The 27,653-nt window shown below is 35.7% G+C and overlaps 3 protein-coding genes across 6 annotated transcripts in view; all 3 read left to right on the plus strand.

The window, feature by feature from the left end:
• The first annotated feature begins 22 nt into the window (after positions 1–22).
• LOC114250843 (uncharacterized) lies at positions 23–9,654 on the plus strand. The gene is made up of 17 exons (XM_089737035.1): positions 23–120; positions 388–500; positions 774–1,318; positions 2,573–2,636; positions 2,720–2,746; positions 2,818–2,847; positions 2,989–3,290; positions 3,359–3,561; positions 3,635–3,741; positions 3,850–3,962; positions 4,043–4,145; positions 4,225–4,337; positions 4,410–4,610; positions 4,769–5,127; positions 5,548–5,677; positions 6,563–6,644; positions 9,435–9,654. The coding sequence occupies exons 1-17, from the start codon at positions 23–25 to the stop codon at positions 9,557–9,559; spliced, it is 2,715 nt and encodes a 904-aa protein (XP_089593161.1). The 3' UTR covers positions 9,560–9,654.
• Positions 9,655–11,206: 1,552 nt separating this feature from the next.
• Positions 11,207–14,514, plus strand: eIF2Bgamma (eukaryotic translation initiation factor 2B subunit gamma). Of its 2 annotated transcripts, XM_028184897.2 has the most exons (5): positions 11,207–11,345; positions 11,417–11,582; positions 12,092–12,918; positions 13,329–13,558; positions 14,282–14,514. In XM_028184897.2, exons 2-5 carry the CDS (start codon positions 11,423–11,425, stop codon positions 14,442–14,444), a joined length of 1,380 nt encoding a protein of 459 aa, XP_028040698.2. In that variant the 5' UTR covers positions 11,207–11,345; positions 11,417–11,422; the 3' UTR covers positions 14,445–14,514. The 2 variants fall into 2 exon arrangements, with proteins under 2 accessions (XP_028040698.2, XP_028040697.2); XM_028184896.2 differs by having other exon boundaries at positions 11,209–11,582.
• A 4,578-nt stretch (positions 14,515–19,092) lies between these two features.
• The window catches only part of LOC114250846 (pancreatic triacylglycerol lipase), a 40,024-nt gene continuing 31,463 nt past the window's right edge, over positions 19,093–27,653 (plus strand). For 2 of the 3 annotated variants that reach the window (XM_028184891.2, XM_028184892.2), the window contains exon 1: positions 19,097–19,384. The gene's annotated coding sequence lies outside the window, so the exon portion shown is untranslated. Of the gene's footprint in view, positions 19,385–27,653 lie in introns of all 3 variants that reach the window. The other variant, XR_016325106.1, reaches the window with a different exon arrangement.

Genomic DNA, 27,653 nt, shown 5'->3' on the forward strand with positions numbered 1-27,653 from the left:
GACTTCTTCCGATTCGAGTATTATGAGCGTGAGAGATATGATTGATGCTGCTTTTGGAGAACCAGAGGTAAACCTAAAATTACATTATCAATTTTTAGTTCCACTACTAAGAGTGACAGAGTAATTGCCTGACCGCATCATTTTTAGCATCTAATATGTATGCATGTATAAGAAAAAGTAGCCTCTATAAGTGAGAGTCGTGGATTCTCACATTTTGGTATTTGAGTCTATAATTGAAGCTGCTGCTTATCTATAATTTATTGCGATCAATGTGCTATTGAAAAAAAAGCGAGTCTTTAAACCTCAAATAAAACCGCTTTCATGGTAAGTGTAGATCTGATCAAAAGTCTTAAATTGAAACCAAAATTTGTTTTTCATTTTCGCTAGAGAGCGGTCGATCTCGCTCAGCTTTCTTAAACGTTTAGGAGATTCCATGGACAACATAAATGGCACCACTCAACTTGAGCAACATGTTGAACAATATGCTCGTTTTACCTCCAGTAAAATTATCTGGCTATATTTATATATTATGTATATTTTTACTATATCAAAAGAAATATTACGATTTTAGAAGATTCTTAATTTTAATTTGTGTATTTGAATGCTAATGATAAATAGCAGCGCAGCTCGCATTTTCTCTTAAATAGACACTGCGAGGCGTAGACGTAACCGAACTATATTTGAAAAAATAATAATATTATAAATGTATTAATCAGAATTCACATTAAAAGTGTTATGAAAATAGACGGGACAATCACGCTAACGGATGTAAGATACGGAATATCATAAATCTTTCGTTTTCTTAAATTTTTTACGTCCATTCCAGACAAACGTTGTAAATCATAAACTTATACAAACCATACTATATCTGCTTGCAAAACAACTACGACTCCTGGAACGACACGTTAAAGTAGAAATTGGACCATCATTAAACATTACTTCAAACACCAGCTTGTCTATAACAGAAATTAAATTACATGCAATGCAAAAAAAGAGATCAAAACCTGGTAAAGTTAAAGACGATAAAGGGAAAATTGAACGAGCAAAAGCAGATGCGCTGTCTGGAATCAAGGGAAGATCAAAAGAAACAAAAAATGACAAAGCACCAGAAATAACGACGACATCTGAAAAGTCTACTTCTGACAAGTCTTCAAAACATATTGCTTCTTCGGATAAAACAGATCCTGAAAATGTAAGCTCTTTGCGACCATTAAAGGAGACAACTTCAGAAGATACATCAAATTCTGCTAAAAAAATGTCAACCGAAAAAACATCTTCAAGCACTAGCGAAAAGAAAACTACCGGACTAAAAAAAACAGTAAGTTTCTCTTTCCCACTTATCTGCTTAAGATATTATGAACTTTAACCTTAAGTAGCAACCTAGACGGCTAAAAACATTTTATTCGTACATTCTCTCAGACACAGGATTACACAAAATTGCTGGACGAGTTAGAGGAGCAAAGAGAAAGGCAACTGCGAATCATCCATCAGGTGCAGATAACTTGTACAAACTTTTTTTGTTTTTTTGTTTTTTTAACACAGGTGGAGCTTCGCGGTCTTTGAAAAAATCGTAAGTGTATTACTGTTATACAATGGTATGTTCTTTAAATATCACTAATGAGATAGTATGAGTTTTTTTTAAAATTCATTCTAATTCTTAAATTCATAAGGATAATTGTAACAAGCTATTGTATGCTAACATACTTTAGTGGTGAGTGGTCACTATAATTAATGGATACATATCATCAATGCCCGACGGGCGTCTTTTTTTGTCATAAAGAAATTTATGGACTCCCGCTTATGAATTAGATTTGTAGGCGCTATGTTTGTGTGAAAACTTTTATTCGGTTTCCTCTTATTGGCTATTGATGGTTCCCAATTCATACGAAGGGAGCTCGAGAAAAAAGAAGTAGATGCTAGGTAGATACTACCTACTGCTATTTATTCAAGATTAACACACATATACATATTTACTTTGTTAAAGCACTATCTATTGTCTCGCGGACTATCGGGGTAGCGTTGCAAACTCGTCGTTTCTCAAATTTCGAAGCCTTGACCAGCCCTTGACTGGGATGTTTTGCCACGATAGGTTGTGATCAGTATACTACGACTTTTACGAGTAGCTTTTTGAATGAGGCGTAAGAATGAGCGCACTTCGCTTTCTGCACTAATTCGTTGTTGATGAGCTGTGGGCTGAGACTTTTAGATGGTTTTTTTTTCTCGAGCTCCCTTCGTATGAATTGGGAACCATCAATAGCCAAGAAGAGGAAACCGAATAAAAGTTTTTACACAAACATAGGTAGCATCTACCTAGCGGCAAAGAATATCAGAAATTAATACATTATTTTAATGTTAATGTAATAGTATCTTATCCCGCTTAATAATTTGGTTTACTACAATAATCAACATATTTTGTACAATTTACACTACCTACTGATGTTTAAGAAATCATTACTGACGAAAAAAATGTATAAAATCGAAATAATCTATATCTGGCTATAAAATTTCCACGGCTCAAATGTTGAGCCATTATACATTTGCTAAATTCTAAATTTTGTCATTTGTTGTACAGAGAGCTGATTCGCGAGAGGTCCCGCAAGAAAGTCCAACTCCAATGGCTTCCCTTGAGTCAGTAGGTCAGCTTACGTGAATAGTTGAGCAAGTATCTTATTTGAACCAGTGAATTCTTAAAGAAAATTTTGATTTTTTTTCCTTTCAGAAGCACAGTACGAAAAATTACTAATCGGTAAAAACTTTCATTATTACTAGAATTGATATTTTTGATAATCATATTAACAAATAGATTTATTTTTATAGTTGAAAGAGTTCCAATGGAAGAAGCCAAAGGTAAGTAATACACTTACAAGAGCTAATTTAAAAAAAAATGTAATGATTTAATTTTTTATTACCTTCTAATGTATTATTAGAAGGTAATAAAAAATTATAATATATTATTATATTATTAATATACTCTTATGTATTATTAAGCACGACATGGTAGTATCATGACGCCAACATTATCTGTGGTGACACAAGAACAATTCGCTGAACTGGAAGCACAAATAAAAGCACTACAAGAAAAATTAGCCCCTACGGGAAAGGCAGATTTTCCTGAAAATGCACAACTACTACAAGAACTGCGTAAAGGTGCATCTTTAACAGATGCGATGGCTGCTTTGCAGTTATCTGCTCGACTAGAAGCTGCGGAGAAAACTCTTGATCAAATGCTGTCATTACTAACGGAAGTTGCCATTAAAAAACCAAACATTGATCAACATCTTACAAAACAGGTGAATTTTGCTATCAGCGTTTTACAATTTAGTATATTAAAAAAAATCAAGAAAACAAATTGTTTCAGATAAAACCAGATAAAATGGACACTGGCTTACCAATTGCGTCATTCAAAGCACCTTTACAAGAAATATCAGTACCTTTAGCCTCTTCGAAAACTACTGATGCTACTATGCCAACGTTAGCGGCTGATGCTAAAGATCTCAATGATTTGACAATTTTAGACACATCAAAACAAAACTTTGATGTAGTAACCCGCGATGAATTGAAGTAAGGTTACGGTAATGTTTTAGTTTTGTAATATGCGGAGTCCACGATAACTTCTTTTTAATTTTTCAAATAGGACAGCAATGCAAGATCTATATGACGAAATAATAAAATCGACAAATAGTATAACCGCAAAAAGTACTTCGGACGCAATCAATGCTTTAAAGATTGCAAAAAAAATGGGTAAAATAAATTTTTATTGCAACAAGATTTTTAATTTATAATAGACGAAAATTTTCGAACTAGCTCTTGAAACTCGTATGTTGCATTTAAACCTTATGTTAATTACAGAAGAAAAATTGGATAAATCCGTTGATTTAAGCAATCGTATGGATGATCTAGAAACTTTAGTAGCAGATTATGCAGAACAAATAAATATTTTAGACACGGGACTCTCTTCTCAGGTTAAAACTCGCATTTAGTGTTTCTGTGGATAATGAATGACTTCAGTAATAGTTTACACTTAGATTAACGTTCATTACAGATGACGAACTATCAAGAGCAGTTAGCACAAATGCAACACGACTTAGAAAGTGGATTAGATAATATGGCGGAAACACTCGCTAATGCCGGTGGAGACACTACTGGTACAATTTTCGATTTGATAATATTATTCAATCATCAAAATAATAAATTGTATTACATGTCGAAGTTTTCATCTTGCAGCTGTTACAGAACTAAACGGTCATTTTTCTAATCTTCAATTTGATCTAGAGAATATGTTTCTCAGCCAAAAAGAGTTGAATGACAATCAAAATAAGCTGTCCGTGGATCTAGAGGTATTATATTGCTTAAATGACTTACACTAAGTTAAATTATAAATCGACTTTATTATTTAACCACGATAAAAGGGCTTATGGCAGCATATTGAAGTACTGCGATCGACAAAAGCTGACCGAGAAGAAGTAACAGATGCTCTTCGAGACAAAGCTGGTATTGCAGCTTTAAACGGATTAGTTTCTTTACAACAATTCGATGCAGTTCAAGGTGATTTTGAAAAACGTATCTTGACAGCATATGATAAATTCAACAACCAAGAAATGATATGGCAAGTAAGCAACACTATGTAAATGTTACTTTCATTTTAAATTGAAAAAAAAAACCGACTATCGTTTCGACTATCACTAAATATGAAAAATTCTCACACTCCCACTTATTATTGAATTGAATCACATATCCGTCACAATAAAGGATTTACTGTTTTTTTCAGAAAGCTATTGACGATCTTTTCAGAGGCCTAAACGAAAAGGCAGACTACGTTCAAGTTACTTCTTTACGTGACGAAATACAAAAATATCTAAACATGTTCGATAGTAGAATTAACGCAATGTCTGAAATTCTTGGAGAACCACGTGCTGCAGCTATCTTAAGAAAAATACATCGTGACTCTGCATGTTTATCTTGTGCCACCCCAGCTGTGATGGATTTAGAAGAGCCAGGCATAATACCAGCATTACCCGCTTTATCATCTAGATCCCCTGGAGTTGGGGCAGAATGTCTGAATCCAAAAGAAGATGGAGACCATCTTTGTTATCCTAGACACCCGATACCCCACCAAAAAGATTCGAGGTATATTATTTCTAATAGCGTAGATATTCAGATGAGCGTAGAGGCCACTTGTAAAACAATTATTGGAGTGGACACCACAATATAGATTCCGCTGCATAGCAATGGCCTTGAAATAAAGAATAACATAAGACTCCAAACACGAGGGCATAATTGCTTCGACAAAAGATGTGGAAGACGATACCAATTTTTTAGGACCGATTATATCAGAACCCAAGATACAAATAAAGGTCAGAGTTGAGTAAGCAAAGTTAAAGATACTATATAGGTACGGGCGAAAAATGTGGACGTAATAACTTGAGGCCAGTCGCATATTGGAATCAATCATTACCGTACCAGGGAACCAGTCCTAATAGTTTAAGATCCACTTGTTTAAAAATGTAATGACAAATTTCTTAAAATTTGTATTATATCTTTATTCAGATCACACGCGTGCAATCGATATTGTGGAGGTTCGCATACAATACTTAACAATATGAGTAGAGTTCCGGCAGGTATGGTCGTCACTCCTATAATACGCCACGTTGCAACCGGCCTTGGCTCTGATGGAAAAGTAAATAAAATTGGTTATTCTTTATTGTAAACAAAGTTTGGTTCTAAACTTATGTTTAGTGATATATTACGTGTCATTGTACGAAGTAGATAAAATCAAGTCTCACAGATAAAAATAGATGATGCAGGGCTAGTATTGTCAGGACCAGTTATCAGGTAAAATGCATCTTAAAAAAGTTTTACTTGTGGCAAGGACAAAATAATTACATTTACTTTTTTTACGTATTTACTTTTATATGCTGGTAAATATTTGAGACTTACTTGACAAAAAAATCATCTGTTGATTGAAAAAGTTACTAATGCATGCTCACCCGATCCTGTGGACCGAATGGTAAACAGTCGACGTCGCTCTAAACACGTCATAGCGGATCCTCACGATCCCTTAACGGTGCTTTTAGGTACCTCAAGCACCGGTGACCGTCTTCGCCGAACCCGTCGCTTGCGACGAAGGGCTCGATGAGTAAATTAACCCATAGACAGCCTGCTGAGTTTCTCGCCGGATCTTCTCAATGGATCGCGTTTCCGATCCGATGGTAGATTTGGCGAAGCACTGCTCTTGCTAGGGCCAGTGTTAGCAACACTCCCCGTTTGAGCCCCGTGAGCTCATCTACACGTTAGGGTGAAGCTGAAATAGCTTCTCAAGGCTATCAGCATAGGTAAGAAAAAAAAACGCGTGTTCCAACGCGTTATATTATAAATTAACTAATTTCAACTCTTTATATTTAATTTATGTATGTACCTACCTATATGAAGTTATTAAAAAAAAAAAAACAAGTAGGTAGTTAGTGCAAATCAAATCTATTGCCGCACTTAAATGTCATCAATAGGTATTGAAGGAAGAATGTATTCACAACACGTAATTAATTTTCTTATATTTCAATTATAGGTTTATCGGTTAGAAGACACTATCAAGCCATGTATTCCTTGCAATACATTAAAAGCAATTAGTCCACGGCAATCAACCGTCGGTAAATATTAAGAGATTTGCATAAAATATTCCGTAGAATCTACAATAATATCGTACAATAATTTAATTTAATACAAAATTGTAAAACAAAATCTTCTTACATAAACCACAATTTTTTATTACTTTCAACTAAACTCTACTTTTTTCTGCAAACGATTTTTTTTCTTGTCGCTGGCCGAACCTCCTTCGAGGTCCCCGGGCCTATGGTGCGCGTGGCCTATGTGGGACTTGACGATCTGCAGACGTTGGAAGCAGACCGCGGGCCCAAGGATGTTAACCGCACTAAACGACTCACCTGCACTCTTCCACCCGACTTCCGATCTTCGTCCAGGGTCATAGCCCGGCCAGAGTAGGGGGGTTCCCGTGGTCAACACTACAACCAGACTCGTGGCGCAACCCTGAGGACGCCCAACCAACGGGTCGTCGAGGGGATAATCGACAACGCCGGCCTCCGCGTTACGGTGACCCTACCAGGCCGCCCGGGCGATGCCGTGGACTGCATCAGGCAGCAGCCGCCGACGTGGTGCCAGCGCGCTAGAGTGACGGTAGCGTGCGGTGCAATCTCAACCCCCACAAATCACCCCTGACCATCACCGGGAAGAGACTGCCTCCTCACAGGGGCCGGAACTGGACGAACGCCCTCCTCCGACCCCCGTCTCGGCGGTGGCGGTACAGCGTTGCGAGGGACAAAGAGCTCTTCGCCTACCAGGATTCGTAGCTATGACATTGGGAAGCGACAAGTCCGGTCCTATTTTAGTAACGAGGACGCGCTCCTCCGCGAAAACGGAGCAGTGCGTGAGCGTGTGCTCCGCCGTGTCCTCGTTACAGCCACTGCAGTGGTGGCACTTAGGCGTCGGCTCCCCGGACAACGCGATGCAGGTAGCGGCCGAAACAGCCGTGTCCTATGAGCCCCTGCATCGCCCGGAAGGTGAAACGTCCTCGGTCGCGATTCACCCAGTCCAAGAGGACCGGATGAATCGCCTCGAGGGTCCGTCGCCCGTATGCAGGGTCCGCAAGTTGGCAGGACATATTTCTTCTCGTTCACGTGAAGATATTAGAAGAAACATGATGAAAATAAAGAGAGAGATACAGACGATACTAACTCATGTAATAGAACATTTCATAATTTTTTTCTAGCTTGAGGTAAAAGCCTAATTCATCACAGGAATAAGTTTTGATCATAAATCAACGTTAGCTTTAATCCAACAATATGATACTTACTATTGAGATAATTTGTTGACATCTGCTTTGCAATTTGTGCTATCATAAGTTTTCAGGATGTAGTAGGTACGACAGATTTTAGGATTTTAAATATAACGGTCGACAGAGTATATTTTTAACGTTTGTAATATACCTAGTCAGGTCATAAATTCTGTCACATGTTTAATGTAAAATAATTGAAACAAGTTTATTCATTATGTAACCATTCATATACCAACATGAACTTAAAAAAACATAGATTCTTATGACACTAAAGTTTATTCAAAATGACCTCCGTGATTTTGAATACATGCCTTCAATCTGCGCGGCCAGTCGTCTATCGCAGCACGAACGAGATCCATGTCAATATCGGCGGCTGCCTTAATCAAGGATGTCTTGAGTGACTCCAAATTGGGATGAGGCTTTGAGCACGCCTTTTCCTCCAAGTGTTGCCATATCTTGTAATCTAACGGATTCAAATCTGGACTGGAGGAGGGCCAGTCTTCGTGCCGGATGAAGTCGATTTCACGTGCCGCCAGCCAGTCTTGTGTGCTCTTGGCTCTATGAGCTGGCACCGAATCTTGTTGGAATACCCAGTGCTTGTTATTGAACATGGTATGAGAAACAGGTTCCACAAGGTTCGTCAGGACTGTATTTTGATACACAACTGCGTTCGTTTTTACACCTTTCTCACAAAAATGTACCTCGGTTAAGCCCCAATAAGAAACTCCCAACCATACCATGAGCGAGGATGGAAAATGACCTCGTTGGACACGCGGAATACGGTTGCTCGCTTCTTCACTACTGTGTGCGTACACATTATCATTTTGTTTGTTGTAGCTCTCTTCTACGGTAAAAAATTTTTCATCCGAAAAAAGAATTTCCCGATATTTTTTTCCCGCGTACCGCTTAAACAAAGCGCGGCATCTCTTCAGTCTCAGGTCCATTAGACGAGCATTCAAACGATGTCCTGTTTTTCTTCGATATGCCCGAAGCCCTAAGTCTTTATTTAACACCCTTTTCACCGTGGTTCTGCTTAACCCCATCCGAAGGGCCAACAGTTTCTGCTTACGTTTGGGATTTCTTTGAATTCGCGCCTTCACAGCTTTTATCACTGCTGGAGTCCTAACAGACCGAGGGCGACCACTTCTTGACCTGTCATCTACACTAGAGTCTTCGTTGTATCGTTTGATGGTACGATAAACGAATCTTTTGGTTATATTCAAATTTTTCAGTATGTTAAAAATTTGAATTGGCGCGTAACCGCAACGATGCAACGCAATAACTGCAACACGGTCTTCTTTAAGCGTCCACTCCATATTTAAAAATGAGTAAAATTCTAAAAGTATACATTTTTATTTTCATGAACAATTCGAAATTCGAATTCAATAAACTTTTTTGTGGCCAGCATTCTAAAAGAAAAGTTTTTACTGTGTGACAATACTTATGACCTGACTAGGTACAATGATAGAATACTATATTCAATGACTTAACAAAGCTCGGAATTTAAAAATAAAATTGCAATTGCTTAGACATCATTCTAAGTAACATGTACGAATTAATTTAAAACGAAAATAAATCATTATTTTAGTTCCAGCTGTACCCAGTTCAGCAACATCAGGTATGACTCCTCCAGAATTTACAACTGAACCGTATACTTCTTGCATGGATGCAGTTTCTATAACTCCACCACCATACGCCATTTATGAAGAATAGAATAAAATACTTCATCATTTCTTTGTATACTTCATTTCAATGTCGACATAATTAAATTATTGAAAATAAATTTATACATACTTATGAAAACCTTACATTTTGATGTTTTTTTGGGAGTAATGGGCGGGGCATATCAGAGCATGACCAACTAAAGCTCCCTGTTTTCGGATACCACACTACTGAACCTCGGATGAGGTAAAAAAATCAGGCAAACGTGGGCAAGGCGATCCCAGGGGACACTGAACTAACAATCGTCGGTGCCACGATCACTAAGCCTCTCAGCTTGTCAATTCGTGCCTCTGGGAAACACCACTCGATGGAAACTAGTATGGATCGGGGAGTGCGGGCATCTTACCCGTGTAGAGCAACATAAGGGTCAACCTCGAAAAGCTTAAGTCGTAAGGATTCAAGCGTTATTCCTATTCCGGCCCCCGGCTTGGCAGCGACGGATCCATGCGAAAAACATCACACATCCCAATGCAGGAGTCTATAAGATGGTTCACTCGTAAAAATCAAGCGCCGCCCAACATGACTCTTCATGACAATTCACCCGTCGCGAATATTTATCCAGCTTCCGAGGACAAAGCGTAACGCTTTGAACACAAGCCGGCCGGTCACCTGGACCATGATTTCACTACATACCCTCATGTTAAGGGATTAAATTTAAATCAAGACTTGTGAAATTAAGACTTATTTAACAATGCCTAAACTGGCAGATCTTTACGAAACAGATGCTTGGAAAAGCTTTTTCTTTTTGAAAAAATTATAGGATATTATAGCTATGTTAAACATTCAGATACAATAAAGACATTTATTCCATAATCTTAGATTAGGTAAGGCTTTTATGACCTGGTAACTGACTTTTAGGTCAAGTCTTATTTTAATTTATATTCTTATATTTTTATGAAAAATGATATTATTGAGTGAAATGAAATGAAATGAAGATGATTAATTTGAGACATTAATCAACTGGGATGAAATTAAATGAAATGGGATGAGATGATATGGGATGAAATATAATCTCAGTAAAATGGTACTCATTTACTGAGATTTTTTCAGTAGATTTTTGGAGGATCCCGAGAAGTTAAGTCCAGCAGCTTGATCACATTTTCTTTACTTGTTCTGCTTTCTCACTGGATAGATTAGTGTTTATTGACCGTCTGCGAAAATGCTGAGGACATCCCGCGTACTTTTCAGCTATTAATAAGAAAACAAGAAAGTTTTAAGCCAATTTGTGAATTTATAGATTCAACAGTTGGAGATATCTAAAAATGGAATTACAAGGATTTGACGAAGTTATAGCTCTGTCCATAACATTATGATATTTTGTTTACTATTTTTTTTTTATTTCAGCTAAGTTTAAAAAAAGTCTTGGACTTGGATTTGACAGTAAAACTCGAATTTGCCATTTTACAAGGATTGGAAAATATATAAGACTTGGCTTCGGCCTTATTGAAATTTTTATTTCAAGAAGAAATTATAAAGGACTTTGGCTTCGGCCTTAATGAAAATTTTATTTCAGGATATAATATAAATCATATAAGACCTAACTTCGGCTTTTTCGAAAATTTATTTCAAAAATTATATATTATAGACAACGCTGTATAGGCGTAGATCCCCTTGCTTTTCCTAATAAGGAAAAATTGTACCAAAAAAATAAATCTATGGTATAACCTAAATGTGTTTCTGAATTAAGACAAAATTCAATTTTATTAAACAGAAAATCAGAATTTAGGGTTGTTTGCTTGAATGCGACAATGTATTAATGAACGCTTAAAAAGACCATGTAAATATCCCTAAAATCAGACGTCTATTTACAGTTTGTTTGCTTTTCAAAAACATCATCTTTACTTGCAATAGAAAATGCATAAAATCTTAGAATTCCAAGTTGTCGTGTTGGCCGCTGGAAAAGGTTCCCGTATGCCAGATGTCGGAGGATCAGTTTCGAAATGTCTCCTACCTGTTGGGCCGTACCCAGTACTATGGTATCCATTAAATATGCTAGAAAAAATTGGATTTCAAGGTACCTAACTCAAATTTCATTGCAAAATTTTCTATTGTAAATAATTTAAATTTTTGGTTTCAAACAGTATAGTACTTCAAATAATAAAATTCTATAATATACATTATTAGATTATCTAGAATAAAAAGTTTATTAACTGTATGAAAAAGCCATTTTTTGTAAACGGAAGATCACAAAGATGATCTAATTAGGATTTTTTTTATTGTCACTGTAGTTCTTTATACTAGTTTATACACTCGTCTGCCGAGAGTATGATGGCGTGATGACAATCTTAGTTCCTTGTGGATATTAACAATACAGGCACAGCCAAGATCTTCCTACAAAGATGCGCAGAAACTGATATCTTATAGTGCATAGATATTTATTATATATAAATACTTTATTTCAACAAACCTAGTATAAACTCAACCTAAATATTTTCTCATCAGTAAACAAACTGCAACATCCCTCATTTACAAATTTATTTTTCTCTAATTCTTTAAAACTAACTAATAATCTAATATTTTCAGATGTAATGATTGTGGTACTTGATGAAGATAAGTCTAACATTCTTAATGCACTAGAAAAATGTCCCTTGAAAATAAAATATGAGTTAATTGTAATTCCATCAGAAGAAGACTGGGGTACAGCAAATTCCTTAAAGCATGTTAGTGCTAGAATCAATACAGATTTACTAGTCATATCAGGAGACCTCATTACTAACATAAACCTCAATGATGTACTGAACCTACACAGGAAACATGATGCATGTGTCACTACCTTGTTCTTCAATAATGGTCCTGAAGAGTGGATTGAATTACCGGGACCGAAAACTAAATCCAAACCTGATCGAGACTTAGTTTGTATAGATAAAGAGACTGAGAGACTTGTTTTTCTGGCAAGTGCTAGTGATTTTGAAGAGAATGTGACAATACCAAGATTACTTGTGAAAAAATATGATGCTTTGAGCATATATAGTAGATTATTGGATGCACATGTATATGTAATGAAACACTGGATTTTAGACTATATTGTAGATTCCGAAAAATTTACCTCGATTAAAGGTGAGGTTGTTCCTTACATTGTTAAAAAGCAATTAACGAAACCTAACAACTTAGTGGAAAAGAAGGGAACCTCGGAAAAGAATGCAGAAATTAATAAAGGAATTTTTGACTATGCAATAGAGACAGGTTATGAGCGTAAGATAAGAGAAATATCAGCATACAATGATCATAAGCATGGTAACAAAGGGGTGTACTTTAATGATACTCTTAGATGCTATGCACATATTCCTAGTAAAAATACATTTGCAATTCGTGTTAATACACTATCATCATTTTATCTATCCAACAATAAGGTATGTTTTTATTTGCTCTACAAATTGCTATTACAAAACAAATAATCTCCAAATAAGTTAGAACAAAACTTGTTTAATATTGGATTACTTATAAAGATTCAATGGGGTTACACCATTAATTTAGGAATTTGCATTTGACATTTAAATATTGTTGTAGATTTTTTGAACAGCAGATTTTTTTTTAACAATTTCCAGTCTTGTGTTCCAATCCATCAAGAAACTTCAAAAAATAATGTCAATTAACAAAAAACCTTATTTTTTCATTTGAAACAAAAAAAATGAAGTTTACACTTGCATACGTTTACAGTTTTATATAGATTGTTTATTAGGTAGGCCACCAGATATTTTTTATTTTTACCCAAATAACTCACGAAATCATAAATAAAGTAATTTTAATGGCATTTTAACAGATTTTATCAAAATGGCAAGATCTTACTGGATCATCTCTTATTGAAAGATTTCACCCTAACAGTGAGGTGAAAACAAAACAGATTGATGATAATTGCACTGTTGGAGAGAAAACTATTATTAATGAAAAAACATCAATAAAAAATTCATTTATTGGCTCAAACTGTAATATAGAAAACAAAGTCAGACTAACAAATTGTATACTCATGAACAATGTGACCATCAAAGAAAGGTATGTACATATGATATAACTAAATAAAAATAATCACAGATATGTATTTATATATTCAAATACAACTAAAAGATTCTTATTAAAACAACTTTTTACTTGACATAAAATGTTTAAATGAGATAAGGATGAAAATCTCAAAGCCTTGCACAATTAACAATGACTCCCAAAGATTGTAGGGTTAAGTTTGCTGGTGGAGTATCATCAATAGAAGAATACTACAAGGAGATCACAATCCTCCGTATTGAGGATAATAATGCAGCTTCCTTGCATGGGGAGTAGATAGAATGTAATCTCACAAACTCATAAATTCCATACTGATTATCTTATGAGAACAGCAGTACCCCATCTCTTCTTGGGGTATTGTAAAAGTAGATTAGGGACTCATCAAAGAATCACCAACATTTACTGGTACTAGTGGAGCCTGCCAGTGTGATATCATCATTCTACCTATTTTTTTCATGAAGTAATCATGTTTTGAAAGGTGAAACAGCTGTTTTAAAATACAATAAAGTCTTAAAACTCATGTCTGAAAATGGATGGCGGTAGTCACATTATATGAGCTCCGATAACCCTTTAAAATTAATTGAGCTATGAGCCACTGTCCATAAGTAATAAAAAATAGAAGTTACAATTTTCTTGGACTCTATCTTTATTAAGAAAAGTACTGATCTACAACAAGTTGTAAATAATTATAAAGGTAATTTCCACTTAATTTTTTCACAGCTGTGTTCTACAAGATTGTGTTGTCTATACCGGAGCGACAGTAGGCACCAATTGTGCAATGCAATACTGTCTTATAGGACCACACCATTTGGTTCCGGAATCAACTAAGAGCAACCATCAACTTCATGCAGAAACTACAGATAACATGATAACGCTTGGATAAAAAAAATGTCAATATTGTACCTACCCTCAGTTGTTTGTATGGTGTACTAAATTAAATACTATTCTCACTTGAGGTGATTTTCTTTTAAAAAAAAAACATAATTTTAACTCGATAAATAATAAACATGTCGAAGGATTACGATAAGCTTTGAAAAAAAGAGTATTATTTTCTTAAAATTTAAATAACAATTTCTTGTTCAGGAACCATGATGAGCAGGCGAAAACTCAGTGGGCTGTGTCTGTGGGTTAATATGCTCGCCAAGCCCCTCTTCGCAAGAGACGGGTTCGACAAGAACGGTGATGGGTACTTGTGTTACCTTTTTTTTAACACTGGGGAATCCATTATTGGACACCCAGTCAAAGTGGTAATAGAACGGGCTATGTCACACTTCCCCAGAGAAAATTATGGAGAAGTCGTCGTGGCCTAAAGGATAAGACGTCCGGTGCATTCGTATCTAGCAATGCACCGGTGCTCGAATCCCGCAGGCGGGTACCAATTTTTCTAATGAAATACGTACTTAACAAATGTTCACGATCGGCTTCCACGGTGTAATAAAAATTAAACCCACAAAATTATAATTTGCGTAATTTACTGGTGGTAGGACCTCATGTGAGTCCACACGGGTAGGTATCACCACCCCGCCTATTTCAGCAGTGAAGCAGTAATGCGTTTAGGCTTGAAGGATGAGGTTATACTGAGACCTTAGAACTTATATCTCAAGGTGGGTGACGCATTTGCGTTGTAAATGTCTATGGGCTCCAGTAACCACTTAACACCAGGTGGGCTGTAAGCTCGTCCAACCATCTAAGCAATATAAAATAAAATAAAAGAAGAGGAAGACCGAGGTCCTCTTCCAATTCCTGCAGGGAGTGAGAAAGGCGCTCATGGCGTCAGGCACGTAAGACCCGCCCCACAAAACCGACTACCGACTAAACCCCATCGAACTCCGCCGCTCCGACTCCACGAAACCCACGGTACCGCATAGAGCTTGTCGAAAGTCTGCTTGTGGTACCTTAAACACCGATAGTAGAGCCGGAAGATCCGTGTTTTGGGCGACGTCGACTGTTTACCATTCGGTTCGCAGGATCAGGTATGTATTAACGGCCAATTAACATTTATTATACAGTAAACTTTGATGACTTTCAAAGTTGTCATCTAATTGCCATACAATAAACATACATACTGTTTCTTTTAATTTATACTTTTATATAAACACTGGAACCCATCACAATGTGATTGCAACCAATCAATAAAATCATTTAGAAAGTATGAAATCTTTCCTTCCTCAACATCAAACTGGAATGCCTGAATGCTTGGCGGTAGAAACGGGTATAAGGTTAAGCTAAATAAATGTCTGAATAATTATCGGATATTGATAATGTTTACTGGTAGTAAGGCATTTTATAAGCCTCGACTTAGTTTGGGGCTTAGTCGCTAGTCGATTTGCGAGGTAGTATAGTGGTCCACGCTATCCCGCGCGCCTTTCGGAGAATTAATGCGTTCTATTTCTAAGGATGGGTCAGCCGTTATACTTACTGATCAAGATGTGCAGCGACATTCAAATTGTAATTTATGAACGCTGATAACCACTTAATCCCAGATGCGCTTTTTCACGCATCTATTCAATAAAATAATATTTAGGTATTAATTATGGACTAAAGTAAATTTGTTGAAATTAATAACATTGGGAAACCCGCCTATGTTGTTATGTCGAACTTTGAGAAACAGAGTGCCACCATCAAACAAAATTACATAATAGACGAATATTCCTCATAGTGTAGAGCCTTTTCTCGTGAGAGGCCAATGTCTTGCATTCCAACTATTCGCAACGCAGATTACCTAATAACAACACGTAAGTAGCTCGCGACACCGAACCAAATCTAGCATGCATTTTCTCTGAAGTAACACAACAGTTAAACACATCTGATTTAAACGATACAAAACAGTTCTGTTGTAAGAGTATTTGGCACGTAATTATTTAGACTGGCGCCACTGTCAGATTTGTTGCAATTAAATATTGAAAGCTACATACGGGAAGGCGACAAGACACTCTTGAAATAACATACGGTATGTGACACACCTACCTACTTAAGTAAATGTTACTTAATATGTAAAGCGATTTACTTCTGAAGTGAGAAATTATATTTTATTTTAAGTTGTTTATTAATACGGAAATCTAGTTTTTATTTTATAAATATTGAGAGAGCATCATATTTTTAAACGAATATTTAGTTTTCCTAAAATATCTATAACTATAAAGTTTCAAATTGGAAAAAACTTTTTTTTATATTTATTATAGCAATACCGTTAGCACACTGTTCAGTATCACAAAATAAATAAGAGTACCAACTCTACAAAGTAACAGCTGATGATAGTATCAATATCATAGGGCATGACAATAAAACTCCAGAATTGCTATAACCAATATATGTATCTCATATGTTTAACCTCTATAATCAGACACACGGTTCAGTTACACCTAACGGTTTCACAATTCCACTGATCGAAGTGCAGTAAAAAAAACAATAAATACCTATTGCAATACCTGCCACTACAGTTCTCATTGGTCCCTATTCTTAGTTCACATACAATCTAACGGTAAAAAATTAAATGATTGTACAATATTTTGTTAAAGCAAAAAGAAACGCGTTAATACATACAAATAATCAAATTTGTTCAAAGTAATATAACTTTTACCAGTTTGCTAAATTCATTTTAATATAACGGTAGGTGCATAAGCACAGGCTAACTAAAAACTAAAAGTGGCCACTTCTGAATATCGAATTTCAATATAATTATAACAAATATCCGAAGCGAAGTAAATTGTCCCTTCATAACAAGGTGACACTCTACAAAACTTGCATACGTTCCGTCATGACCTGTGCAAGTGTACTGTTCGCTCACGCGGCCCGTACACGCATAACTCTCTCCAGGTCATCCGATCCGTTTCTGCAGGATAGCCGTCGGAGCGCCGTGATATGTGAAGAATGTAGGTCTTCACGACGACCTAAATTCAGTACCGATACGTAAGTATCTTAAGGAAACGTCAGAACGCTACTTCGAAAAAGCGGCGCGACACAAAAACGTCGCACGAAACATGTGTTGTCGGATCCCCCGGATTCACTTTCGGTGCTTTTAGACCTCTCAAGCACCGGTCACCGTCCTCGTCGAACTCGTCGATTACGACGTAGAGTTCAATGGGCGAACCAACCCATAGGCACAGCCCACTGAGTTTCTCGCCGGATCTTCTCGGTTGGTCGCGATTCCGATCCGGAGGTAGATTCTGCGAAAGACTGCTCTTGCTAGGGCTACTGTTAGAAAATTCTCTCAGGTTGAACCCGTGAGCTCAGTTACCCGTCCGGCGCGGCGTAGCAGGAAAAAATTTAATCTTCCATAATTTGAATAACTTGATTTTCATTAAATTTAGAGCAACTTTCTAATCGAATGAATCTATTAATCCTGACCGCGAAAACTATTGTACGCTGCTTCTAATTATCGATATAAATCCAGAATAAAATCCTCAAAAATTCGAATTCGCTTACAAATCAAAATCATTATGTACTTTATTGCATCGATCGGAGAACGAACTTATTACGGCTTACCTTTCCTTCTGCGGCAAATGCACAGTTGAAATGAAGGTTGTAAAATAAATTATTAAGTAATATCCGTTTTTTAAATACGTTTTCGGTCAAGGCTAATAAACATCATACATTTAATCTACGGTCTGCTTCCCTCAGTGGTCGCATTCTCTATCAAGCATTTTAAACGATCTCTCAAGTAAACCAATCGATTTTGTTCCACTTTTCTCTGAGTGTAGATTTCTTGTTTTATTTTTATTGGCAAGTCTACTTTGACGAGGCTGCGATTTCTTTTTATTTTTTCTTTTTTTTTTTTATTGCTTAGTTGGGTGGACGAGCTCACATCCCACCTGGTGTTAAGTGGTTACTGGAGCCCATAGACATCTACAACGTAGACGCGCCACCCACCTTGAGATACAAGTTCTAAAGTCTCAGTATAGTTACAACGGCTGCCCCACCCTTCAAACCGAAACGCATTACTGCTTCACGGCAGAAATAGGCAGGGTGGTGGTACCTACCCGTGCGGACTCACAAGTGGTCCTACCACCAGTAAAAAAGTTTAAAGTTTTCCTATAAATCTTTGATTATTTCAGTAGTACCTACCTATCTATCAAATATTTTTTAATAAAATAAATTATTTTTATTAACCTAAATGAGAAAATAAACTCGTCTCAGCCAGTGTTAGGAATGAGAGGAGAATGTAGAAAAAACATTAATAATTTATCAGCATTATTAATGGGGTTGGATAATAGGGCTAGTAATGGCAATTGGTGGATGAAGTCCTGGTCGTATGTATGATGATGTAGATGTATCTGTTCATTTAATTCCATACTTTACATTAGATACTTTTTCGAAACCAAACTATCGTAAAGTCACGGTAAGATCGCGGCGAATATAAATCTAATTTCAAAATCTTTAATCACGGTTAGAGAGAGAGGCCTACAAGATACAATGTTAATAGCAAATTAAAATGGAAAAAAAACAATAATTGATGGCCACATAAGTCCTCGAAGTTACAATGAAAGTGTTGCAGCGTCTGCAGCCGGTCTGCTTGCTGGTCGACGGCGCTGGGCTGGGGCTGGCCACAGACAGTCAGAACCGCACTTTCCCGCGTCGCGCACGCGTTTCACGTCATTCTTTTAAGTTACAACATTCGATACGTAAAAAATTACGTGACTCCATTTAAAGCCATTTTAATTCGATGTGGATATATACAAACTAATAAAACCGACGTTATATAGAATTGTTCGGTAACAGGTTGCAATTAAGTTCGTTCGTGTGGACTTTTGTGTACTTGAAAGACAATATATTTTTTTCAAGTGTTTTTGAACTGAAAAGTGAAGGCTGTCTTTTACCAGTTTGGTAAGCCGTCATTACTAATTTTTACAGTTTCAATTTCTGTTGACACAACATAAATAAAACAAAAACCAAACTCGCCGTCATAAAATCGCATATTCCCCAACGAAACTGATCTTCACATATTAAACTAATACCCACAATAATATGAGAACATTTGACTGATATAATAATACAGAATCTATGGGAAGTTGTTTTTACTTTTACGTACGCAAGAATATAGTTATAAATCACAAAATATTAAAAGAAAATAACGCGGTACTTTAAGAAGTTACATATATGTATCTCCTTTTCAATTATATACAAGGAAAAAAAAACCAAATATCTAAAGAAACATTGCTAATTTCGTAATTTACTAGCAACGATTCATACAAAAGTTGCGCTCATACACCTCAAAACGAACTTTAATAAATGTTATGTACATTCATTGGGATTAAACATTAACTTTTAAATTTTTACACCATGAGTGATTAATGTTCATAATTATTCTGGATTGATCAATATGTACCAGTATTAATTTACATAAATCTACATTAATTTAATTGAGCCAACAGTATTTGGCGCTCTACAACAACCTTCTGAAATTCATATTTCACAAGACCTAATAATTTATGCAACATTCACAAACATAAAGTTTAATTGAAATAAAAAATACATACAATAATAAATATGTAGTGAATAAGGAGACACTTCTTCCAAATAGGATTTACAAATAAATGTCTTTTTATAAAGGATATCTTTTATTTATTTCGGCAAAAACTAAACTGCACCAAATTAGAGTTATTAATTAAAGGCATTATTAGAAATACCTTGGAGGCTTAGCTTACGATGTTTTAATTTGAGATAAAGGCCTTTCCAACTTCAAGATGGGTCAGCGAACTCGAGGGCTCCGCAGAGGGGTGAAAGAATTTGCTATTAGCTGCCCGAGCGCCTCTAAAGAAAGGCTAACAGCTCAAGAGCAACTGCTTTGCTTTACGACCGTATCGGAGTTCTAACCCGCTGAAAAGATCTAGCGAATAACTCAGCGGACTAATGCTATAGGTCGGTGACTTATGCTTTGGCTGCTGGCTAGCGCTTAGCGTTAGAGCCTTCAACAGTACCAAGAGTGGATCGTGGTAGGATGCTTCGTGAGCCGGGTCAGGGTTGTAATTAGCGGCGGCCACGAAAAAGGGGTTAGCGTGTCGCATCGCTGTCGTGAAACAGCGTTATGACAAAGTGTTTATACATGTTTGCGGATCTGGAACAAATCTGCCTATGTTCTTTTCAATAGTGGAGAAATTATTTTCTTACTGAAACAACCAAACGTCAACATAAATCTAAAATCACTAGAGGTCCCGCTGTAGTCGAAATTCGACTATAATTAATTGGAATTGTAAGTTTCTACACTATTATGGCCAAGACTACACTATAGAAAAATATTAATAAAAATAAACAATATGTAATCTATTCTCAATTTGACCACGTCAAGAACAAAAGTTTGACAATAAATAAATAGTATGCATGCGTGTGTGTGTCAAATACATGGTAGGTGTGTAATGTTTCCTTTATTGATTTAATGTATATTTTATGCATTATTAAAAAAAAAATAGCATTGTGCACTTCTTTTCTATATTCTCTATAAGTGTGGAAAATTTCATACTCTTCTGTCCGCGCAATTTTCGTAAAAAGGAATACAAAGTTTTTGCTTTACATATTAATATATAGATAAACTAAACGTTAACATCAAAATACATTTTATACCTTTTTAATACCTTGGTTTTCACGCAGTAATTACTAGCGATACCAGCATATTATTTTGTAGATATTGTTTTGAATGAGTTATGATAAAACAAACATACCGTTCAACCACCGCATTGTATTCTCACAAACTTTCTCATAGTCTCATAGTACTCAAAGACACATTTTAAAGATACAATTTAACTAATATTCGCCCAGCGGTCCAAAGTTGACGGCAATCACAAAAAACTCAAAGTTTAGATCCAATACTTTTTTTGGTTTTATTTTATTGTCATTTTTGATCATTTGAAAAAGCTAAACTTTATTGATTGTACAAAATCTCGTCAATAAGCGCCCTAAACAAAAAAGAAAATCGATCCACCAAGAGAGAGGTAAAATAAAAGAAAGGGAAGAATTTATCTTTTTTCTGTTTATTGTATATAGATGATCTCATCGAACTAACAGAATCCCTTTGTTTATTAATAAGGACCCTAATCACTATAAACTATGGAGTTATTCAATTCTTGGTCGAGGTTGGTGTGGACTAAATATAGCTTGTCTTGCATGCATTTATTTTCGGTCTCTATTAGACCAGAGAAAATTCGACCATGGGACCTTCTAACAAGGATTGTAGCGAATTGTATACATTCTATAATTTACGTGACTGTTTTTTTTAAAGAAAACATTCCTAATTCTTACAGAATATCAACGGTAAATATTACCTCACTCTACTTACTCTAGGAAGCTACTATCACTATAGGTAGACTGATAGTATATAGTCCAGTATAAAGTTCATCTCACATTCTATACTCTCATTTTATTCGAAGATCGTAATAAAAACAAACACAATTGCACAATTGTTGTTTTGCCTTGGCGTTGTCCACTGTGTATTCCAATCACGTATGTAGTGTTAAGCAAGCAGCAGCGGTCCCATCGGGTCTTCGCTGCTTGCAACACAAAACGCTTTCTAATCACTGGAACCTTTGAAAATCAACAAAATTTTAAAACTGTATCGACGAGAACGCTTCGTTAAGATTCTTCGGTCTGTTTGTGAAATGACGCTAACTGACAGAGAAAAAGCAGTATTTCTAAACAATACCTTGCTATACCATTATACTGCTCAAAATTCGCTCGTGCTTGGTTGGCAACTAATTAGGCATACATTGTCGTTATTAATAACTAGCTGACCCGGCAGACTTCGTAGTGCCTCAATCGATAAATAAAAGACCTAAACTTTTGGGGGACACATTAAACATTAAACATTTGGGGGAAACACAAAATTGTTATTTTTATTCAATTCTGAGCATTTTCATATTTATCCACCTTTTAAACCTACTCTGGACTTCCACAAATAATTCAAGACCAAAATTAGCCAAATCGGTCCAGCCGCTCTCGAGTTTTAGCGAGACTAACGAACAGCAATTCATTTTTATATATATAGATAGATAGATAGATAGATAACATATGCGACAATAGTGTTCAAAACCGCGTTCGTAAATTACATTAAATTGGCTAATAAGTAAGTGAAATAGTAAATTAAATCAAGTGTTTGGTATCCATATTAGCTTTACAAAACAGGAATTTCATTGCAAATTAATTTGACAATAATATAAAATTGTTTGAAATTTTTAAAGCAATCCAGACGTTAAGTAATTGTTCTCATTCTTGCCATTTCTTTTATTGTTATTCAATGAAAAGAAGTAGGTCGATTTTCTTTCCTGCCTCTTGATGTGAAATAACGTAATACTAAAGAATTTTCAGTTCCTGCAAACAATGGCGATGCATTTACATTGTTTAAAAAGTTATTCGCAATACCTACTTTTATAAACCATTCATTTACAATTCACTATCAAGCGCCAAAAGCGAAAAATAGTCGTCTTTGATTATTCCTGTTTATTTTTTACTTTTGAGTAAATACGCTTTCAGTAATAAATACAAAACATTTCACATAGGGTTCCTTGTAGGTACACCATATCCTTGAACTGTGTCCGAAACGAAAGATATCCGTGTTAATTCTGGTTAATGGGGCTCGAAAACATAACGAAATGATAAATACCTTAGAGCATTTAATGACACATTAAAGAAATAGATTATGAAACTTAACTCTAACTTTAATAATAAAACACCACCACCAAAAGCACCACCAAACAAAAAAAAATATTTTTTTTTTTATTTCAAACTATCTTTTGGATATTGTACCATTGAATTACGACGCGTGTAGCGCATAAAACTGTTTTCTTGTATGTTGTTGTCAGTAACTTAAACATGTAATTTATCACGTGGCGGCGTGATAAACAAATGGTTCTTTAGCTTTCCTGGTGTTACGTGCAAACTGCGTAATTACTGAACCATGTTATGTGAAAATTGTGTTCATGAAACGTATAGCATGTTCAAAGCTATAATTCACTGCTTCGTTCAAATACAATTTTCTCGATTGTCATTTTTTTTATAAAAAAAAAAAACAACAAATTAAAATTTCATTTTAAACACGTTAGTCGCCTCACATTCAGGTCTCATAAAGAAAACCCAAAAAATTTCAAAAAATAAAACTCAACCTACGTATCCCATTGAAATGACTTATGCTGATTTCTTACGGACAAATTTCTAAAATGAAATAGTGCATTATATTGTTCAAAAAATCATGAATACGGTAATTGAGTTCAATGGATAAAAATGTAAAATTGCTCAACTCATGCGACGTCATATTCATTAGGTATCTTCTGAGATTTTTTCATAAACACTAGCATATCTAATTCGTTTAGTTTAGTTAAATAGATAATTTTTCTCGGAGTTTACGAATGTCCTTGTACAACGAAAAATACCTCCCAGTGAACTATAAAGCAGCTTATTTTCTATGGCAATAACCAATCTGCCTCGCAAAATTACAGAGGCTTTAATATCTATGTGAAAAGAAAATGATGGACACCTGTATTTTACCATGTCTTACATACGCTTGCCAGACGTGGAAATTTACGTGTAACATAAAAAATAAAATAATATCGTGCCAGAGGGGAATGGAACGCAGTATACCTACTTAACACAAGAAAAACACACAGAATCTGTCATAGAAAGATAAGAAGCATAACCAAAATAGTGGACGCTCTCAAATATGCTTAAAGACTGAAATTTAAATGGGCTGGCGACATAGCATGACTCGGAGATGGAAGATGAAAATTTTAAGTAACTGCATGGGACGGTCCACAGGGCAAGCGGCGCATCGGTAGACTGTACACGCGTTGGGAGGACCACATTAGAAATGTTGTAAGACCACACTGGAATTATGTTGCCAGAGAAAAAACAAAATGGAAATCTTTGGAGGAGGCCTTCACCTGAGAGGGGTCTATGCATATAAAATAATTATGAAAAAAAAAATTGCACGGAATAAAAGGGTTTTTTTATTTCATTTTTTAATAATATGCATATGAATCCTAAATATATGTGGTTGCTAATATTATATTTCAACTTTTTTATTTTCTACTTATACATAATATTATATATATTATATTTCTTCAAGAAGCCATTGATTGGATGCTTGATTCATCATATTATAAATCTATTTATAGCATAAGATTCGAATACTAATCGATATACTAATCTAAATGCGGTAGTTCATACTATAGATTCTAGAAATCGATTCCAGTTTGACCTTTTGCATCAAAACTTCTTACTAGGCCACTTTTGCGCTGACCGCCTCAATTGTAAATTATTTACTGTTTTTTTTTCATTTTCTCTAGGACTTTACTAGATTAATTCACTATCGAAGATCTGCTTTATGCAAGTATGATCTTTGAGGCGAAGAATAGGCCTATATCCAGCAGTGGATATCTTTCGGTTTATATTAATGGCAATAATCTCAAGAATAACTAACTTTATGACCGTTCGTATTTAGTCTGCTCTGAATCTAAATGCAAAAGTCAAAACGTGACTGACAATATAAGTCTTCATATGACGTGTATGATTTCCACACAATAAACGTAGGAATCTTGTGATCCCATTGTCTTAGTGGTTATTTAAATAGTACCTAATATTAACATTCAACAATGAAACCCGGAAATTTTTATATAGTGCAAAATACTCAAATTGGATGGACAAGAATCGAATATGTAATCTAATGTAGTATGTAACATATTATCATAATATTAGTATTGGTTCACTTATAAACTTGAATTCCAACTGGATTATATACAAAAAATTACTGGAAAGGCATAATCCATTACCAATATAACTTGTTTAAATTGTGTGTCTAATTTGAATATTGTTTTTTTTTATTTACAAAAATTTTGATTTCGCAGCCCGGCGCGTTTCTTGTAGATTCTAAAAGAAATAATCAAAACTCATAAGGGAACGAAAAAAAATAACCTGCATCATTAGATTGCACGTTAGTGAAAAATTAAAATATTCACAAAGCAAAAACGCTTTGAACGTTTGCAACGCGATAATCATAACTGCTGTATGAACAATGACACATAACGTATTACTACTGAGCTAAATCGGCTACTGTCTTTTATAAATAAATAGCGGTACTTCATTAAGACATAGACATAAAAACTCTAATTGTCTACATATTCATCGCAGGCTGGCTTACTACGTTGCACGTGTAACATATTGTTTACAAACAATAAGCCTAAAGTCCATAAACTTTTTCTAAGATCTCGAGTAAGAAATGCACCAAGGTTTTCAAATCTTGCAAAATATTCATTGCAACAACATTTGCATACTATAAGCGTTTTGAATAGACTAGATTCTGTGAAATTAATGGTGAATTCAAACCGCAGAAACTACTTACTCAAAAGAACCTAAATTGCTTTATGCGCCGATGATGACCCACTGACATTTTTCTTTAGTACGCGGAAATAAATTTTGAACAACATGAAACACATTAAGCGGTTTTGTAACGCAATAGACGCCGTAGAACTTTGTCTAGCACAGGCCTTCAATCGTCGTTCGTGATTGTTTCAATCATTCGCCATCAACTATTTTCTTTGAATTATTCGAACCTCAAATCTTGGCCTAATGACCAACACTACAGCCGACACCAATATGTTATGCATGACATAACACACACGAAGTTACGTTGCAAGTTCTACTCTGATGCTCCCAAACTGTTGTGCCTCATAATACTTAATCACGGTATACTGCAACTGCTGTTTCCGTGATGTTGCATCAATGATAATTTTTATAGTGTAAATACGATAGTAAACATAAGTAATGGATTCTATTGTATTTTTAAGTCTTTAAAAATTGAACGAAATAATCGTGAAGGTGTGACTGACGCACAGTAAACCATTCACGGTACTATAAATGAGCTAAACATCCACCTTGAAGGCTCAAAATAAATAAAAACATTGAATAAGATTTTTTAGTTTCATGCATTTTTTTTATTGCTTAGATGGGTGGATGAGCTCACAGCCCACCTGGTCCTAAGTGGTTACTCGAGCCCATAGACATCTACAACGTAAATGCGCCACCCACCTTGAGATAAGTTCTAAGGTCTCAGTATAGTTACAACGGCTGCCCCACCCTTCAAACCGAAACGCATTACTGCTTCACGACAGAAATAGGCAGGATGGTGGTACCTACCCGTGCGGACTCACAAGAGGTCCTACATGAACATAGTCACACTGAAATACAGAAAAAAAGACTCAAAACATAATTAAAACTACTTTTACGATTTAATCACGTGTTTAATATTGACACTATTTTATAGACGGCAATTCGAATATTTTACAGTTTTCGTGGACGACTGAAGAGACGCGATAAAAAAAAATCGAAATTAAACCGTAAAATTGGTTTTAATTATGTCTACAACTCTCGTCAAAATCGAGAAAATTACTCAAAACAACTGTTATTATGCTCCTCAAAATTAAATGAACGAAAATTTGAGGACCTCTGCGGCTGTTGATCTTTCGAATCCTGGTGTGTACCACCTCTGACTATTTTAGTTTTCATGTTATTAATGTCACATCGTTGTTATTATTATATAACAGATTACAGAATACACTTACCTTCTAAATTTCATCAACGCGATCGATGCCTACAGTTTCTGAGTAAAATGGAATAAATGGAATTCACTGGTGGTAGGACCTCTTGTGAGTCCGCACGGGTAGGTACCACCGCCCTGCCTATTTCTCCCGTGAAGCAGTAATGCGTTTCGGTTTGAAGGGTTGGGTAGCCGTTGTAACTATACTGAGACCTTAGAACTTATATCTCAAGGTGGGTGGCGCATTTACGTTGTAGATGTCTATGGGCTCCAGTAACCACTTAACACCAGGTGGGCTGTGAGCTCGTCCACCCATCTAAGCAATAAAAAAAAAAAAAATTGAAAGTTAGCGAACCCAACATTTTTTTTTATGCTTTTTAACTACAGAATTTTAAAAACATACCAACCAAACCGACAAGCTTATTTTATTTTAATTAGACATATTTTCCGGGGGCACCAAAGAACTCGCGAATCATAATTCCCTTTTTCCCTTTACACTTCCTGAAAAGCACCGCTTATAATATGATAACATTGGCCACAGGGTAAAGACTTGGAGACTTCGGTAATTTATTTTGATAA

This window comes from Bombyx mandarina, chromosome 22 (genome assembly GCF_030267445.1).
Source record: "Bombyx mandarina strain Sakado chromosome 22, ASM3026744v2".
Lineage (NCBI taxonomy): Eukaryota > Metazoa > Arthropoda > Insecta > Lepidoptera > Bombycidae > Bombyx > Bombyx mandarina.